General features: G+C 40.3%; 1 protein-coding gene across 3 annotated transcripts in view; it reads right to left on the minus strand.

The window, feature by feature from the left end:
- Positions 1 to 3,013: 3,013 nt before the first annotated feature.
- Positions 3,014 to 16,796, minus strand: part of phf14 (PHD finger protein 14) — a 101,003-nt gene continuing 87,220 nt past the window's right edge. For all 3 annotated transcript variants that reach the window (XM_017430689.2, XM_017430688.2, XM_017430687.2), the window contains exon 18: positions 3,014 to 4,702. In XM_017430689.2, coding sequence (XP_017286178.1) covers positions 4,622 to 4,702 — 81 coding nt within the window. In that variant the 3' untranslated portion in view covers positions 3,014 to 4,621. The remainder of the gene's footprint in view (positions 4,703 to 16,796) is intronic.

The following is a 16,796-nucleotide window of genomic DNA, read 5'->3' on the forward strand; positions in this document are numbered from 1 at the left end:
TTAAACAAAATAAACATTTGAAATATATGAGTTTGTATGTAATGTATGAATATAATATACAAGTTTCACTTTTTAAATGGAATTACTGAAATCAATCTACTTTTTCATGATATTCTAATTTTATGACCAGCACCTGTAAAGTCTACGCCTCCTTCACACTGGATAAGGACCCCGCTATGCTTTTCACGACCCACATGATCTATTAGAACGTGGCTGGACTGCGACAAACCTTCAGTGTGAAGGCAATTGTGACGCTTTTATGTTATCGTACTCACTAAGTAGGTGTTTTGTGCTTTTTCTTGTGTCCCTGAGATGCCGTCCCGTGCTCTCTTCGTGCTGGATACATCAGCAGCACCTTCCCACAACGACACTACCACGTGTGTCCACAATTGCACCGCGCTTCAGACCCTGCCTTGGCTCAACTCAACATCAGGATGCAGCCAGGTGTTGGTAGATTGCACCACACGAGCGTGACACAGCCACCGCAGGTGTCATGTATGCACTAGATTGTTTCCATGACCAATGCATGATATGTGCAATTTCCCACTGTATATGGGAGGTTTCCATGCCTCCATTTACTGTGGAGAAGGACACATCATTCAGCAGGTGAAGGGGTTTTCTGCACAGAACATCAACCACATCCACCTTTTCTCCTTCCTTGTCCAGCAAGTCTGACTATAACGAGAACAAGTGCTTCCTGCTTTGTGTCCAAAAGCCAAACGAAGAATGGCTGAGCATGGTGTGTGGAGAGCATGGATTGGTTGTTACATCCAAACAGTGAAAGTACAGCAAAGTCCTACAGGTTGTATAGGGAAAGGACACTCAAAATCGTGCTGATGTGATGGAGTTGTAGCCAAGGAATGAGGCCAACACGGCTAGTCTTGCTTCAAATGTCAGTGCCACTGCATGCAGGCCCCACATGATAGACTCATTGCCACCACACTCCACCCAAGACCCCAATACATTGCCACCAAAATAATATACCTCTACAACCCTGCTTCAGAAGTTTGTGCATGCTCAAACGTTTCCACAACGCACATGTAATGTGGAGCCCACTGCATTCTTAATATGCTCCGAAGACCTCACCAAGACCATCCACCTTCTGGATGATTTCTTTTTAATGTCTTAGCAAGGGCCTTAGATTATCAACATACCCAGTTAGATGTCTAAGTGTTCTTGGGGACCACATAACTTGGGACAACTTTGTCTCCAAACTTCCAAACTCCTTGGAATCTGCTGTGGTTAAAAAAAGGGTGAAAAACGAATGGATTCTAGTCCCAAAGATTGGAAATCCAACACAGCGTTTTAACTTAAAAGAGGGAAAACGTAAGGCCACAGATTGAAAAGTCACTGATTGTTCCTAATTACACAAAGTAGGTGCAATTAATGGAATAGTGGGAGGAGTAAAACTCTTTTCTCATCTGTTTTTCCTTTCTATTAAAAAGCCTGAATGACCTTCATTACTGACAGACATGGTGTGAATTCTAAAACGGGACACTTTTTTTCCTGTAATTACCAAGCTGTTATTTAATTAATACAAGATAATGGAAATAATGTGTCTGAGAATGTTGAGTAGGCTGATTTTACTTAAAAAAAAAGACCAATATCTGCAGCAGTGCAGTAATACACATACTGAAGGTAGAAATCACAGATATTGTGTCAGACAGCGCTTTTCTACTCTTACTGACCACTCAGAGCACTTTTACGCTACAAGTCATGTTCACCTGTTCACTCCCGTCAATTTGTAGATCAGGAGCAACTTGGGGTGGAGTGTCTTACCTGTGGATGCTGAGTTGAAGAGGCCAGGATCAAACCACCATCCTTCCACTTGGCTCTTCCTCCTATGTACGTTTTAACTTGACTGAATCTGTTGAAGGCTGGGCAGACTGAAGTGTTGTACATAAAGTGAGTTTTTTTGTTTGGCCTTTCGGTTGCATCTTGTCGCCTAGTCAGGTGTGTAAAGAATATTTTCCATAGTTGGTGAAATGTCAATAATCTGAAAAGAAATAAACTGCAGTCTAGGATAAAAACAAAACATTTTGCGATAGTAAAGAAAGAACATTTGCCTTCATGGCACAGTGGAAAATAAAAGTAAGACTGCAACAAAATGGGGGAAGTACAGTACAAAAACACATTGCTCCTAAGTAAAGTGCTTCACTAATTATGGTTAACTGCATTTCTATCACTGGACTAAAGTCTGTTCGAAAACTGGCTCCAGGTGAATTCATATTTGTTAAAAAGACTAGTAAAAAGTTGTACTTTTTGCAGTTTTGGTCACCGCATACCTGTACTTTTTAATATTTAGAGAGGCTGTTTGTCTCTTTGTACTCAGTTTAGATTGCTTCATACTCACCTTGGTAGCTTCCCCAGTGTTGGCGATTTAATCTACTGACTAGTTTTATTATTGCTATTATTTGTATGATTATTATTATTATTATTATTGGTGTGGTTAGGCCTGGGCTTTCAAATGTTTTCTGATGAACCCCAGACCTTAAGATGGAAGAAATGAAGACATAAAAATGCAGTTTTATTCAAATCTGGCATTGCGCTCCTAAAAGAAATAATAGTTTCATATGTTTGAAAACAAAAGCAGATTAGGTTGTGCTTTCGCTGCGGTTCATACAAGCTGCATCTGCTTCAACAGAGTCTGTGATCCCACGTGTATTTTACACAGACTGTGAAATGTAGGGGATTTAATCTACAGAGGTTAACTTTTGAAAATGTCTGTCCTGTCCCTGTGTTGCTGAAGCAGTACGTTCTTTGGGTCTTTATTTTTTTCTAAACAATATATTTGAAGTAACATTTATTGTTATAATCGAGGGGAACTGGTACCTATAATGATACAAGCATATAATAAGTGCATAGGTGAAAAATGGCTAATGGTACAAATTGCTAAGTATGAGTTGCGGGTCTGACTTGGCAGTAATAAATGACCAGCAAGCTCAAAAAACAAAAAACTGAGTGGTTTATGTACATTTGATTCGTGTGGTGATTAGTAACAGAGAATCAAAACTGTTTTGCACTTCAGATTTATTGGCACTTCAGGGGTCAACTCCAAATTCACCGTGGATATCTGACACTTGCTGAGCCGGACAGTGACTCTGGTCTGATCTAAAGATACATGAGCATAACAGTCATATGAACTAAATGTGGTCATCACTTTCCAACTCTTTGCATTATTTTAAAACAAGAAAACACTGTACATGGAGCTGCTGGTTTGAGATGACTGAAGCCTGTAACTGTTTCACTTAAGTTAATATATAAAATGTTCAGCTGCTTTACTGAGATGTGGGAGAAGATTCCCAAAGAGTTTGGACTACAGGTGGGTCGAACTACTAAGACTGGGATTCAGCAACTAATATCAAATCTAAAAACAAGTGTTAAGTAGGGATGTCCCGAGCCGTTCACAAGCACTGATCGAGGCATTTTTCCTTGATGGGTATTGGAGTAGATGGTACTCTCAGGTCTTGAATACTGTCTATGGTTTCACAATGCATCAGTCACACTGCAATACAGCTGCTGTACAGTCGAACATGCGCTGTCAGTCATGTGACACGGTGCTGATGTGAGATGGGCTAAACATTAGCTGAGCGGAAGAGGCAGTTATAACAGAAAACAATGAAAGTCAGTGTTGAAAATCTCTGTGGCGACAAGACCAACGCCAATTTATTTTTGCAATTGTGTTTTTCTGTGGTCATTTCCTCATTTCCTGTTTGCAGCGTTAGCATCATTGCAGCTAGCAGCACAGTCAGGTAACGTGCATTTGTGAAACAGCACCATCTGAAGCCTAATTAGGAACACTGACACAGAGGTAAACTCATATCCTTTCATGAGGAAATGATCATTCAGTCTGGCTGAAGGAGTTCAAAGAAATATCCCCAATACTGTCTGTGGTTGCTAAGAAACACGTCTGCGTCTGTGGAACAGGTTGCAGAATAACGCAGGTATTAGATTGAGACTCAGTATCAGCTGAGCCTTATTTTTTTTTAATGACTCGGATCGATAACAGGGACAAAGAATCTTGATCGGGACATCCCTAGTGGTACGACAAGATGAGAACTTAATACTTTTCATAACTGTAACAGGAAACAGTGTGAAAACGAAGGAAAACATGCACAAAGTTCAAACGTAAAACCAGCCAGTCAAACGAAATGTGTTTTGCAGACAATGAAAAGCACCTCGCTGCTGACGTCAGACAGGTACAGGTGGGCTCAGCCGAGAAGAGGTGTTCTGTGGGCTCAAAGAAAATAAACGGTTCCGCCAAAATGTGTGAGCTTGGTTTTGTAAACAGGATTGTGAGAACACATTTCTGATCATTCATGTACGAAAAACAGATTGCATTGATGTATCTGTGCTGCTGAAGCATCACGGTCGTGTTTGTGGCTCAATATTTTGCTCGAAGAGAAACTGTCCATCGGTTCAGCCCCACCCATAAAAAGTACAAACTCTACCCTTAAAACTAAAAATCTCAATATTTGAATAGTGTTTTCTAAAATACATCTCTGGTTGTTAAACTTTCTAGAGTGAAACTTTGGGAGGCTAGTAGAAAGTTTTATGTGCTATAGTCGGAACAGAAAAGGCAAAGACTGGAGGTGAGGCGTCCACGTACTCTCGATCGGCTTCAGTTTGGAATCTCCTGCTCTGCTGCTTCCTGTTTGACAGAATCATCCTCCTGCAGCTGCTGCTGCTGCTCCTCCTCCTCCTGCAAAGACAGGACAACAGACACTCAACTCTCACATACAGGAAGTCTTTTTGAGACGGCGCTGGAGCCTCAAGCCGCCTTGAAACAATCACGGGGGGTTTGCAGTTTTCTGTCGCAGAAGCTTGAACTTTGACCCGTCTCCAGCCCTTCTCAATATAGTTTCCTACAGCCCTGGAGGTGTATTTTGACACCTGCACAAGAGTTCTCCTCTGGCAGAACCAAAAAAACCAGGTCCAAAAACCATGTTGAAGATAAATAATAATTACTAAAAAAAAAAAACAACAAAAAAAAAAACGTCCAAATCTGCTGATCTTCGACAGTAGAAAAAAAATTGTAAATGGAGAAGGATGCGGAGGTGGGTACAATAGGGGTGGAGGTGGACAACAAAATAATATGCAAGCCTAGAATGCAGATTTGCAAGCAGAGCGCACAAAAATAGGTAGGTATTTTGAAAAACTGGTCGAGCAAAGCAAAGTCACATGGCTGGCTGGTCACGTGGTTGCAAACACTGCAAACTCAGTAAGACAGCATCAGAAAATTTGCCCATTTTCTCACAATTTGGAGTCACTAACTAGTCTCCAACAGTGACAGCCCAGTGAGATACTACAGTAATCAACCTGAGCACAACCTGTGTCTATAACACAGCTACTTTCACAGACACTGAGCTACAGTTCGATGTTGTAGCTGAGAGTCAACCCCCAATGTGATGGCTGTCTATACCACACATCATCAATAAAATTGGGTAATATTTTGTATGTTTTCAGCAAAATTAAATCTTAATCTTTCAACATTTACAAATTTTACTTTGAGTTATTTACAGTTGTAAGTTGATATGTAAGTTTCATATCAATAAATACTATCAGTCACTTTGTTTTAGTTATTTCCCGCTGCTGAAAAAACGAAGGTGGATGAATATGTATTCTGTGTGTTTGTCTGTATGCCTGTTACCAAAATATCACATGTGCTAATCGACGGATTTTAATAGAACTTCCAGAAAGTAATCATTGCATGTACATCTATGACTGATTAACCTCTGGAGTCAACCCAATCCAAGATGCCTGTCACAGCCAACTCACCTTGATAAAATAGCTAGAATTTAGTCAATTTTACACGTACTGACCTAAAATTGGGTGTGGAAGTAGCTGAGAGGGATTTCCAACAAATATTCTGACAGATTGCGCAAGATCTTTTTGCCACTAATTCGAGTCAACTCTGTCCGTCTGAACCACTGGATGAATTTTAGTGACACTTTTCGGTAATCAGCCCTGAGTGTACATCTCCAAGTGATGGACTTTTGAAGCCAACCCAATTCAAAATGGTCGCCAAAGCCGACTGACCTTAGAAAACACGGAAACTGCTACAATGCAGCCAGTTTGACAGGTATTATCAGGTGCGGTGGTGACGGAGGCGAACCCAGAGCGCAGACTCATAAGGTTAAAGGAAACTAATTTATTAAGCTAAAAGAAAAGAAACAAAGCTGACGGGGGCAGCAAAATGAAAACATGAACTAACATACAAGGAGACAAGGACCAGACTGGGAACACACAAACAAACCATGAACAAGGAACAACGATCCAGCCACGAAGTGGAGAGAGTGACCGGGTTTTAAGCACACCGGGAAATCAAGAGAAGTGGGCACATGTGAGTGATAATCATTGCAGGCAGGAGGAGATGGGCGTGGCAGATGAACAAATGAGAAACTGGGGAGAAGTGAATAATGACCAGAACACAAGAAACAGAACATACAAAGGCAAAACATAAAGCAAGTGTCAAAAGAAAATCAAAAACAAAAAACAACACCCCAAAATCCTGACAATTATGCTAACATTTGGAGTGGTTGTAGCTGAGAATCATTTACAACACACCCTCCAAGTGCTACTCATTGTGCTCAAAACTTGAGCTTTAACTGCTGGAGTCAACCCAGCTTGTCTTTTAGTAAACTATCTCAGGAGTCACTGGACATACATCACTTAGCTTTGAAAGCAACACGGTGAATGACCTCACGTGGCGATGTAGCTGTTTGGCGCGCGCCCAGCTCGTGACACTGTACATGTAAATGGGAGTTTTAAAGCAGCAAAGATAAATGTGAACCAGAGAGAGCAGACACCAGCTGATTTAGAAAACCAGACAAAGTGAAAGTGACAGTGGTGTGAGCTGCAGTGGTGATTAAACAGCTCTGACAGATACAATTACCCCACCCCTACAGAGGTTAATAGACACATCTACACACCAGAATGTGTGATCACCAGGTTAGGGTCTGCAGCCCACAGCACCTCATGAATCCACTTGCCTCCAGCAAGCTGAGAACAGACAATAGCTGGGTGCTAAATTTCTGTCAGTCAAAAATGGTTTTAGTCATAATTTTTGTTCTACTTTTTTTAAGCACATAAGGATATTGTTCCTAAATTAAGTGCATTAAATTTATTTATAGATCACGTCATGATGTGCATGGACATGATCATAATTTATTTGTTCCTACAGAAAATGTTGGTAATTTCTTCCAAATACAAACAATACTGGATGTAAATGTCTCTTCGTGCTACACATCGCGGAGGCGTCGCTCTTCACACCATGTCTCATCTGTGTGCTTCCTAATTAAAAATGACTCAATGAGAGGACAGCCTTTTGTGTAATATCATAAACAAAAGCTCATGATGTGGAGTTTTACCAACAGACTAATTTAATATTAGAATTTAATATTAGGAGCAAAAAAACCTAACATGTCTTGAAAATACAGTGGCTCGAATTCTTTAGTTTCATCATTAGAAACTGAAAGTCTAAAAAAATGATCAGTGCTCGTTTACAGTCAAAAACAATTGTGGACAGAGGTCCAATTTTTTCCCCCTTTCTTTTATAAATATTTTAATGTGTTGTATATACGTAGAAGTGTTTGTACATGAATTTCTGCACTGTTCATTGATCTCAAAATTATTATTTTTTTAATCTAAACTATTTAACTCTAATCAAGTTTTATGGACTAAGCCAATCTTTAGAATAGCTTCAACTATCAATCCCTCCAGGATTTTGCACCTTTTTCATGATTGTTACGGCCTAAAATGTTTGATTTATGGTACTTCTTTCCCCCCCAGATAGTTACAACGAATATAGAGATTTATTTTTTAAGTCTTTAATGTGGCAAGAACAAATGAATTTACAAAAAATAGCTGCAAGTGTTTCATGTTAAATTCCACAAAAAGCCCAGGATTTCTACAGTAATACTGATTTTTATCAAAATATGTTGGCTACTGTTACAGTCTCTATGTTTATCCATCCATCCATCCATCCATCCATCCATCTTCTGCTGATCTCTAAACATCAGCTGGTGACAATAAAAGAGCTGAAAATGTGTGCAAATAGAGCTGCAAACAGTGTTTATGAACTAAATTAAAAATGACAATTGTAAAGGCAGCTCTGTGCGTTGCTCTGACCCGCTGCCAGGTGTTACATGACTGCTTAATTAGAACACAAATACACACAAACTGCAGGATGATGAGAGGCAGTGATAAGATGTTATTCCACTGCTAATTTGACTTCTTATTCACATTGAAGCAAAATATTTTGTCTTAAATTAGGCAAAGTAAAAGTGTAACTAATTGTGTGTTTTTTTAAATATGACACTTGCAACATTTTTATTGGTTGTTGGTCTCCATAAGCCCGCCCCCAGCTCCTGACAAAAGCAGTTTTGGCCCAGTAAAGAGTTAACACCGTTTTTTTTTTCCATGCCAGAGACAGAGCTTACAGTGGTGGAAACAGACACAGCTGGTGCTAAGTGAGCTCTAGCTTTGGTTGAGCACTAGAACCTGTTTGGTGGAAAAACTCCTTCAAGCTCCATGTCACCTGTTTTCCTTTTGGGATCCAGAAAAAGCTCTGCCAAAAATGGAATTTATAGAGCTTCTGAACTAGGACCTCAGCTCCTCTTTTCATCCAAGTTACACATATCTGATGGCATGATTACAAAATCGATTATCAACCAGAAACCCAGGGTGTACCCCACCTTTCGCCGAATGGCAGCTGGAGACAGGCAGCAGCTCCCTGCGACCCTGCATGGAAAAGCAGGTTAGGAAAATGGATCGATGGAATCTAAGGTGTCCAGGTGCCAGCTGCACTTACGGGCATCCCTATGCTTAAACATGGTGCATCTTATGAACCTTTTTCCCACCCCAAAGATTCATCTAAAAGGAAAAACTACAACATTTGGTCAACAAAGTGGGGTCAACAACCACCCACTCCCCCTGCTTGCCTCCTCTCACAAAGGGTGGCTCCAGAGTGGAACAGAGACCAGCCCCTTTCCAGACGATTGGTTCCAGAGGACCAATATAAACCTAAATATATCTAGCCAGTATCCTTCAAACTCCAACACAACCTTGGGCTCCTTACCCAAAAGTGTAGTGACGTTTCATGTCCCAAAGGCCAGTTACAATTACCAGTTGGACTGAATGCAGCCACCTCAAGAACGATGCCCAGTCCATCCACCATTTCCATTAAGATGCATCTTGCAGGTAGTGGGTCCACAGGAAGGTCGACCACCACATACTCATTGACCAGCGTCTCCCCCAGGGCTGACTCCAGAGTCATTGTGCTCAAGGTAATTGTGCTTAGTCTGAATCCAGGACTTGTCTGTGTACAAGATTACTTAAAAGTTATGAGTGGATTTTCAGGAAATGTTCAGGAAATGTCAGACATGCTACAAGGAACAAGAAATTAGATTTTGATGGTGAACAGGTCGAAGTTCAAGGTCAAAGACTGGTCCATGCTCCAACTCTGCAGCTGTATAACAGGAATGCTAAACTGCACAGCTGGACACCTCATGGGTCAAAGATGATTCCTGTTGATTTCAAGGTTCATGGCGTCAAAGGTCAAGCTCACAGGTAACCCCTTTGTTAAAAACTTGCTTCTGCTCCTAAATGTGACGCTTCTGTTTCCTTTGCAAAGAAAGTTCTGTTTCCGGTTGTGTCCATTGGTTTGTTTTTCTGTCTGTTAGCAAAGATCGGGTAAAAACTAATGAACAGATCTGGATGAAATGTTCAGGAAATGTTGGGGTTGTTCCAAAAAACAATGAATTAAAATTTAGTGCTGATCCAGATTATGATCCGGATCACACTATTTTGTAAATACGCTATGGCCTTAGTAGAGGTTTGTGCTCTCTGAGTGCTTCTAGTTTTTAAAATGTAATTATATTTTCGGAGATCATCTCAAAGGGACTTTACTTAACATTTCATAACCCACACTGGGCTCCAAACTCTAACTTTGAGGAACTATGGAGACATTTTTATTTATTTTTTTAATACACACCACAGTTTTTGCATCAGACTGTTACATGATCTGGGTATGTTTAACACAATCGTTTTTGCAAAAGGTGTTTTACATAGAACATGTTGTAAAAGTAAGTGATGAAAAGATAATTATTTCCAGGTGTTTGATGGAGCAGGAACTGTGCAAGCATTGTTTTCCCAGGCATGCTGCATGTCTTGTTACCTTACAAGTAAAAATAGTGGATGTAAATTAGTTGTTAGATCTAAGCGGGGCATTAAGCAGGCTGGCTGGCTGCCTGACAGACCATTTAACTGGTGTGTTGACTTTGCTTTCTCTCTTTTTACAACTGCTATGGCCGCGGATCCTTTAAGATGTTTACTATAATGCAGACACAAAAATCTTGCAAAGTCTACAGTAAACTCTTACCAAGATTTTAAATGAAGAATTGTGGCACTGACGGTGGTGAAAATGCGATCAATCTAGAGGTTCATGTAATGATTCGCATAAATGTTTAATGGTAAAATGCCTATTAGTCAGTCCTAACATTGCTACTACTCAAATCTGATGAACTTGGGCCTTATTTGTTTGTTTAAAATAAATCACTCATTAAATGCTCATAACTGTTCAGGAAAATGTAATTTCTTACAATGTTAAAGCTGGGTCTCAACCGAAAAGTCAATGGGTGGAAATTAAGTTTGCAGTGCCAGTGATGTTTTCAAAGTTTAAACAGTTTTACCCGTTAAAATGTTTGCTCATGTAAAATTTAAAGATGATAATTTTTTCTGTACACATTTGCTTTATTTCAGAAGTAAAAGTCTCATTTTTTTATCCTTTCAAAGGCATCCATTTTCACAGGTCCAATGTTAATTTCTAACAGTAAATTTTTTTAAGGTTAAAGTTTAAAAAGCTTAATAAAACACAATAAACCTAGAAAGACTGAAAGTTAACTGTTAGGTTGCGGATTAAGATGAGCCCATTAGCGTCCCTTCTGGATTCTCCTGAGAATAAAAGTGGATGTGTGGAGCTACCTTCAGGTATGTGTAGAAACTGTAAATTAAGGTTAGGGTTTAATGCAAAGAGCTGCCTGCAAATCATTGCTTACTAACAGAAACCTTGTCAGTGTTTCTGGAACAGTCTTGATGTGCAGCTCCCCCCCACAAGAAAAATGGGCTGCTTTTTTTCCTGAACTCTGGATACTTTCTGGTGCTGGTTCATGAAGTTGATATAAATCTAGCTGTGGGATGACACTTCGTGAACTCCCTCGTCGTGTACACTTGTGCCATCTACCAAATCTCCCAGACAAGCCTGCCAATTTTCCAATTACCTGTGGCGCCATTCGTTATCAGGGGGCCAGTCAGTTCTTAAATGGGAAACAAGAGGGGAGGAAGGGCCAAACCATGCTAACTACCTCATAAAGCCAGAGATGTGCCTCCCATGCCTCCTCCTGCTCTGATTTAGTGAGTGTCCCTGGGGAAGGAGTGACGCTGGTCTGCCTGGCCTCGGAGGGCCGTCACAGGATTTCTCATGTGCTCTTTATCCTTGCCACTCCAACCCTCAACCACCTATCATTCCTGTCTGTGCCGGAGGGAAAGCAGGCGGGTGTCAGCACAGCAGTACTTCACTGGTGCTGGTATTATCCTGCTGCCCGTCTGCCTACACAGCCTCACCTCACCCCCCCCCCCCCCCCAGTGTGGAAGGGAAGAGGCACACTGCCCTAATCTTCATGTTTCTTTCAATTTCAGTAAAGTGCCAGGCTGACAGTAAAACCACATTTGAAAATTGCATTTTGACAGAGCCCACTGTTTGTTTATTTGTACTTGTGGTCAGGCTTTATATACCGGGCCTAGAGAAACCGTCTCTGTGCATATTCGGTGGTTCTGGAGAAGATGAGCAGTCACATTTGAGAGCATGTAATGTAAATTTGGTCACAAAACTAAAAGCATCATTGATCCATGCGTAAACAGTCCTATGATATGACTAGAAACACAGCCTATGTGAGGGTAGATGTTGCAAGATTTAGATTAAAAGCTTTTCCTTCGACTGCATGTAGTGAGCTGAAACTCGTCTTTTCACAAACCCGTGAAGAAAAAGAATTCCAGTTCGTTAGCTGTTAAATGCTCCATTATGTTCGCTTGTTGGTTTCTAACTATGCCCCCTGTTGTTTAGGATCGAGCAGGTACTGCACAGTGGGTTCAGCACAGAGTGCTCATCATGCCTTTTATGTTCCGTATGGCACTTAGAAATTTGTGCACTAAGTGAATAAACGCTCTATTTGCATTCCCTTCTTTATGCCTTGTGTGACAGACAGACAGCAGAATATGCAGTATATAGGAATCAGAGCCACTATACAGGATGAAACAACAAAGATCCTGGAGTACATGAGGAAGAAAGCCTCCAATGATGAACAGCTCAGTGAATGTCTCAGACAGGAGAAAATCAAAGTGGAAGAGGAGGAACAGGAGGACCCATCACAAAAGAATAAGCTCCTGCACAGCATGTACCACCGGCAGATTGAGGAGCTGGCTGATAACAACAAATCCTACCAGTGGCTAGAAAGGGCTGGACCGAAGGACAGCACAGAGGCACTAATCATGGCGGCACAAGAAGTATATGTATTGTATGTGTGTTGTGCATTAGGATCAAACTTTTTTTGGTAGAACATTAACTAAAAAAGTGACAATATGAGATTACAAACTTTTGATTCATGTGGAACTTTATTCATAATACGTTTGGAGTCTAAAAAAAGCAGCTCATCAGCACAAACACCTCATACCAACTCTCAGCACGGTGGTGGAGGGCTAATTGTCTGGGCTTGTTACAACACTTGAGCACTTTGCAGTCACTGAGTCAAACATGGACTCTGTATAAAGCCCATGCAGCATAAGTGATCGATGTTTATTCCTCTTGTTTTACAGCAAAATGTCTACATTTTTGCAAACTTTCAACGTTGGAAGCTTTCCCTGAGAATTAACAAGAATTTATGGGAATAAACAGGATCAAACCTGGAATTTAGAACACTCATAGTTTGTCCTTAACGGGGATTTAAAATACAGACGTAATAAAACAAACAAACAAAAAACTGTGAGCCTGGTACATTGCTCCTGGTTTCGGGAGGTCATCAGATTGGCTCTGTCAGGGTCAGCTATGGAGCACAGGGAAGACAATGACACTTGACTATTTAAATCAGTGGTGTCCAGTCCAGTACAAAATTTCTGGCAAGGTCTTGGATCCCTGGCTGCTCGCCTTCCTGTCAATTACTCTCCCTTGAAGGGAACACTTTCCTACCTCTGGGATAACTTGTCTCTCTTGTCAATGGAGGACTTTTTGGTGTGGGTCACCTTGACTACAGTCTGGGTGCGGCTACCCACTGAACACATCTCCATGTGCCCCTGACGGCCTCCATCCCAAAGCGCAAGGTCCCAGCATCCCGATCTGAGCTAACGAATGGAGGTTTGGTATGAGGGAGCAGGGACTCATGGTCTAGATTCAAACCTTAAAACTCAATCTACAGAGTAGTGCAATGGTCCTTTCTGGTCTTTGCCAGAGAACACTATCTGCACTACACACCATGAGTACTAAGGCTGTCAAATGCATGTAGCTGGACACAATACACAGCAAACTGCTGTCCATTATGGCAGAACAAAAAGTCTACACCAACGTTTTCTAGAGTCAGCGTGAGATCAATTATTCAACAGCTAAAACGTAGAATAAATTTGACAAGAACAGCATCAGATCTGAAACTAAATGTCTAAAAAAATGTATCAAGGTGTTCCGATCACCCAGCCTACATCTGTACCCAAATAAAACGCTTCGGGGGGCATTTTGCTGTGCATAAAGAATGCCCACAAAGCTCGATGAATTAATTTCTTCACAGCAATGCCAGAAGATGTTTGCTTCTAGTTACTGCGGCTAAATGGTCCCACAAGCTGATCCGTTATGTTGTGGACTGAGCTTTGCCCTCGCTGCTTGCGAAGTTTGGCTTAGTTTTTATTAAATCCTTAAAAACACAGTGCTTTATGTCATGTTTTGTCATGTTAATTTGACTCTATATTTTACCGAATTTGAAGGAAGAAGATTTCTTTCAACAAAAAAATGTTCTGGTACGTAAACGTGAATGAGGGCTTAGTGTTTCGGAATTAGAATACGGCTTTGTAAAAAAATGTAATTGTCTAAATGTCATTACTGATTGCATGACTTCACTTTTGTCTTATTGAAACATTTTGTTTTAAAGGCTGAATGCAAAAGGTTAAAAAAAAAATTCACTCCACTGCTATGTGCACTACAATTTAGCTTTAGGTGTATGCATTAGGAAGGCAAATATTGTATTATATGTACTTCATTATCTTATTCCTTTACTTGTAAAGAATTCTTTCATTTAACACCATGTAACAGCAACTTTCATAAAATGAAAGAAATGTGTGATGACTCACACTAATAAAAAAAGTCTACAAAAAAAATGGTGGTGTGGAATTTGGTTCCTTACAATTAGGTCTTTACAATCTTCTTCCTTATAATTTGCAGTCTTTTTAAAACAACCTGCGTAACCTTTGCAATCAGGCACACTGTCATCACATCAATGGTTGATAACATATCCAAGTTCTTGTTTAAAAAAAAAAAAAGACCCCCCCCCCATAATTACTGGTCTAAACATTGTTATTCTTTATGCACATGCTGCAGCTCCAGCCACTGATCCAGAGAAAGAGGCGACTGGAAGCTGCAACGTTCTACCTCCTCCTGTTCTGTGAACTGCAGCAGCTCAGCTACGGTGCGGAGTTTTGCATCAGTGGCCCCTACTTGAGAGATATGCTTTTTGGGAAGAGGAGTGAGAGACACTCCCTCCCTGAAGAGCCCGCAGCAGCTGATGGGCTCCTGCATTGTGGGATATCACCATCCCTCCGAGGAGATAAAGGAGCGAAGAGAGAAGAGGAGGAGGGAAGGGTTTTGGGAAGGGTTTTTTTTTTTCCCCTTTCCTTTTTTCGCTTTTTGCTTTGCATAGGCTGGCAGACCCTCCGGCGCTAACACATACATATATGATAATGAAATGCCACGTCTTTCATTGGAGGTAGACGCTTTAAAGGGCACGAGCAGAGCGCCGCTCCCGGTTCTGTGGCGCACACAGAGAAGATGGGGGGCTCACGCTGAGCTCTAGGTGGCAACAGAGACCAGTGCAGCTCAGCCTCACGCCACTGCTGCTTCCACGGCGTTAAAAAGCGCACACAAACTGAAACCCAACACCTACCACACAACCAGCAAATCAACCTCATGAACTTGGATTAAAATTCAACTGTAAAGGAATTATCATGTATAACACTGTATGTACTTCAGTAAGCCTTCCTGCCTTTATCACGTCTGTACAGTCCTCAAAAGAATTAGCAGTTAATTAGAGCGACTGACTTTCTTATCGTGTTTTCTGCTTTCATTGTGTTTATTTATGAGTGTCTTACACTGCAAAATGCATGCAGGCAGAAGTTCTACTGTACTCGCTAACCTTTAATGGATTATAGTTGGTAAAAAAAAAGTCTTCACCTGCGTCAGACAATTCCACTATGAGACGAGTTTATTACAATTTTAACCGAGCCTGTGTTTGACTATTTTGATTAGATAATTACTGCAACAACTTAAATAAAAAATCCAGTACAAACAAAAATACAAAAGAAATCATCTCTTTTGCTACTTAAATTTTTCTTAAATTTCTTAAAAAGGCAATTAAAATATTTTTTGGCCCTAAACCACTGTGGTTTAAAACACTGTTCTTTAAATATTTATCTAGTCATAAGTCAAAAAATAAAATAAATTTATGTTTGAAAAAAATAATTTTCAAATCTGGTGAACAAAAGGGCTTATTTGAGAGGTAGAACAGTGATGTGTAAAACAAACTATGTAATGGAGCAAATAACCCACAATCCTGTTTACTACGAGTGCTTACAGTAACTGTAGAAATCCTTCAAAAATGCATCACTGATAATAACTACCCTTATATTTTTTTAGGTAGTGAGTTAAACAGTTAGCTTTTGTATAAACAGGAAGTCTGCCAACTAGTTTAACCAACTACAATGACATAGTCGATAACCTTTAAGCTTCACATCAAATGAGTATTTAAGGAGTAATGTACATGCACTTTAAAGGGATATTTTGTCCATTATGTAGTGGTTTTTTTTGTAGGGGTTATGAACAAGTAATATCTTACCTAGATAGCTTTTTGAACAGCCTCAGTTTGGAGTTTTAACCAGACAGGACTGAAGAGCTAACGGCTAGTCTGAAGTTCAAATATACATGTCTCTGTGAGTGAATATCTATACATGAATGCGTATATTAATATTTTTTGTTTTTATTAGAAAGCACATCAGGCTGCTTTACGCATGAAGTACACTTTTTACTTTGTGTTTACTTATTTTACACTGTAAAATAAAGTTTGACTTTCGTGTAGTCAAACGTGGAGTTGGTTCATGCAGAAATGTAACGATAACTCTGTCAGATTTGACCCCAGACTCCATCAGAAGTGCTACAGCTTGCTGCCGCCGCAGCTATTTGCACTTACATACAACCAAAGAAATCTATGTTAATAACCATGTTCTAGCCGTTAGCTCGTCCGGCCTGCTGGATTTAAACCGTTTCTCCAAACTGAGATCATTCAAAAAGCTATCTGCAACAGGTAGGATAATAATTCTTCATAACATTTCTATAAAAGCCCACTTAAGAATGGTTGGGATATCTCCGTAATGTTTGGCACTGGCAAAAACGATGAGGCTGTGGATTTAGGTGTTAAAAAATGTTTTCAACTTTTCTGTTTCATATTAATGAACAGGAAAAAAGATGAATTCAGTGGCTTCACAAATTTATG

This window comes from Kryptolebias marmoratus, linkage group LG5 (assembly GCF_001649575.2).
Source record: "Kryptolebias marmoratus isolate JLee-2015 linkage group LG5, ASM164957v2, whole genome shotgun sequence".
Taxonomy (NCBI): domain Eukaryota; kingdom Metazoa; phylum Chordata; class Actinopteri; order Cyprinodontiformes; family Rivulidae; genus Kryptolebias; species Kryptolebias marmoratus.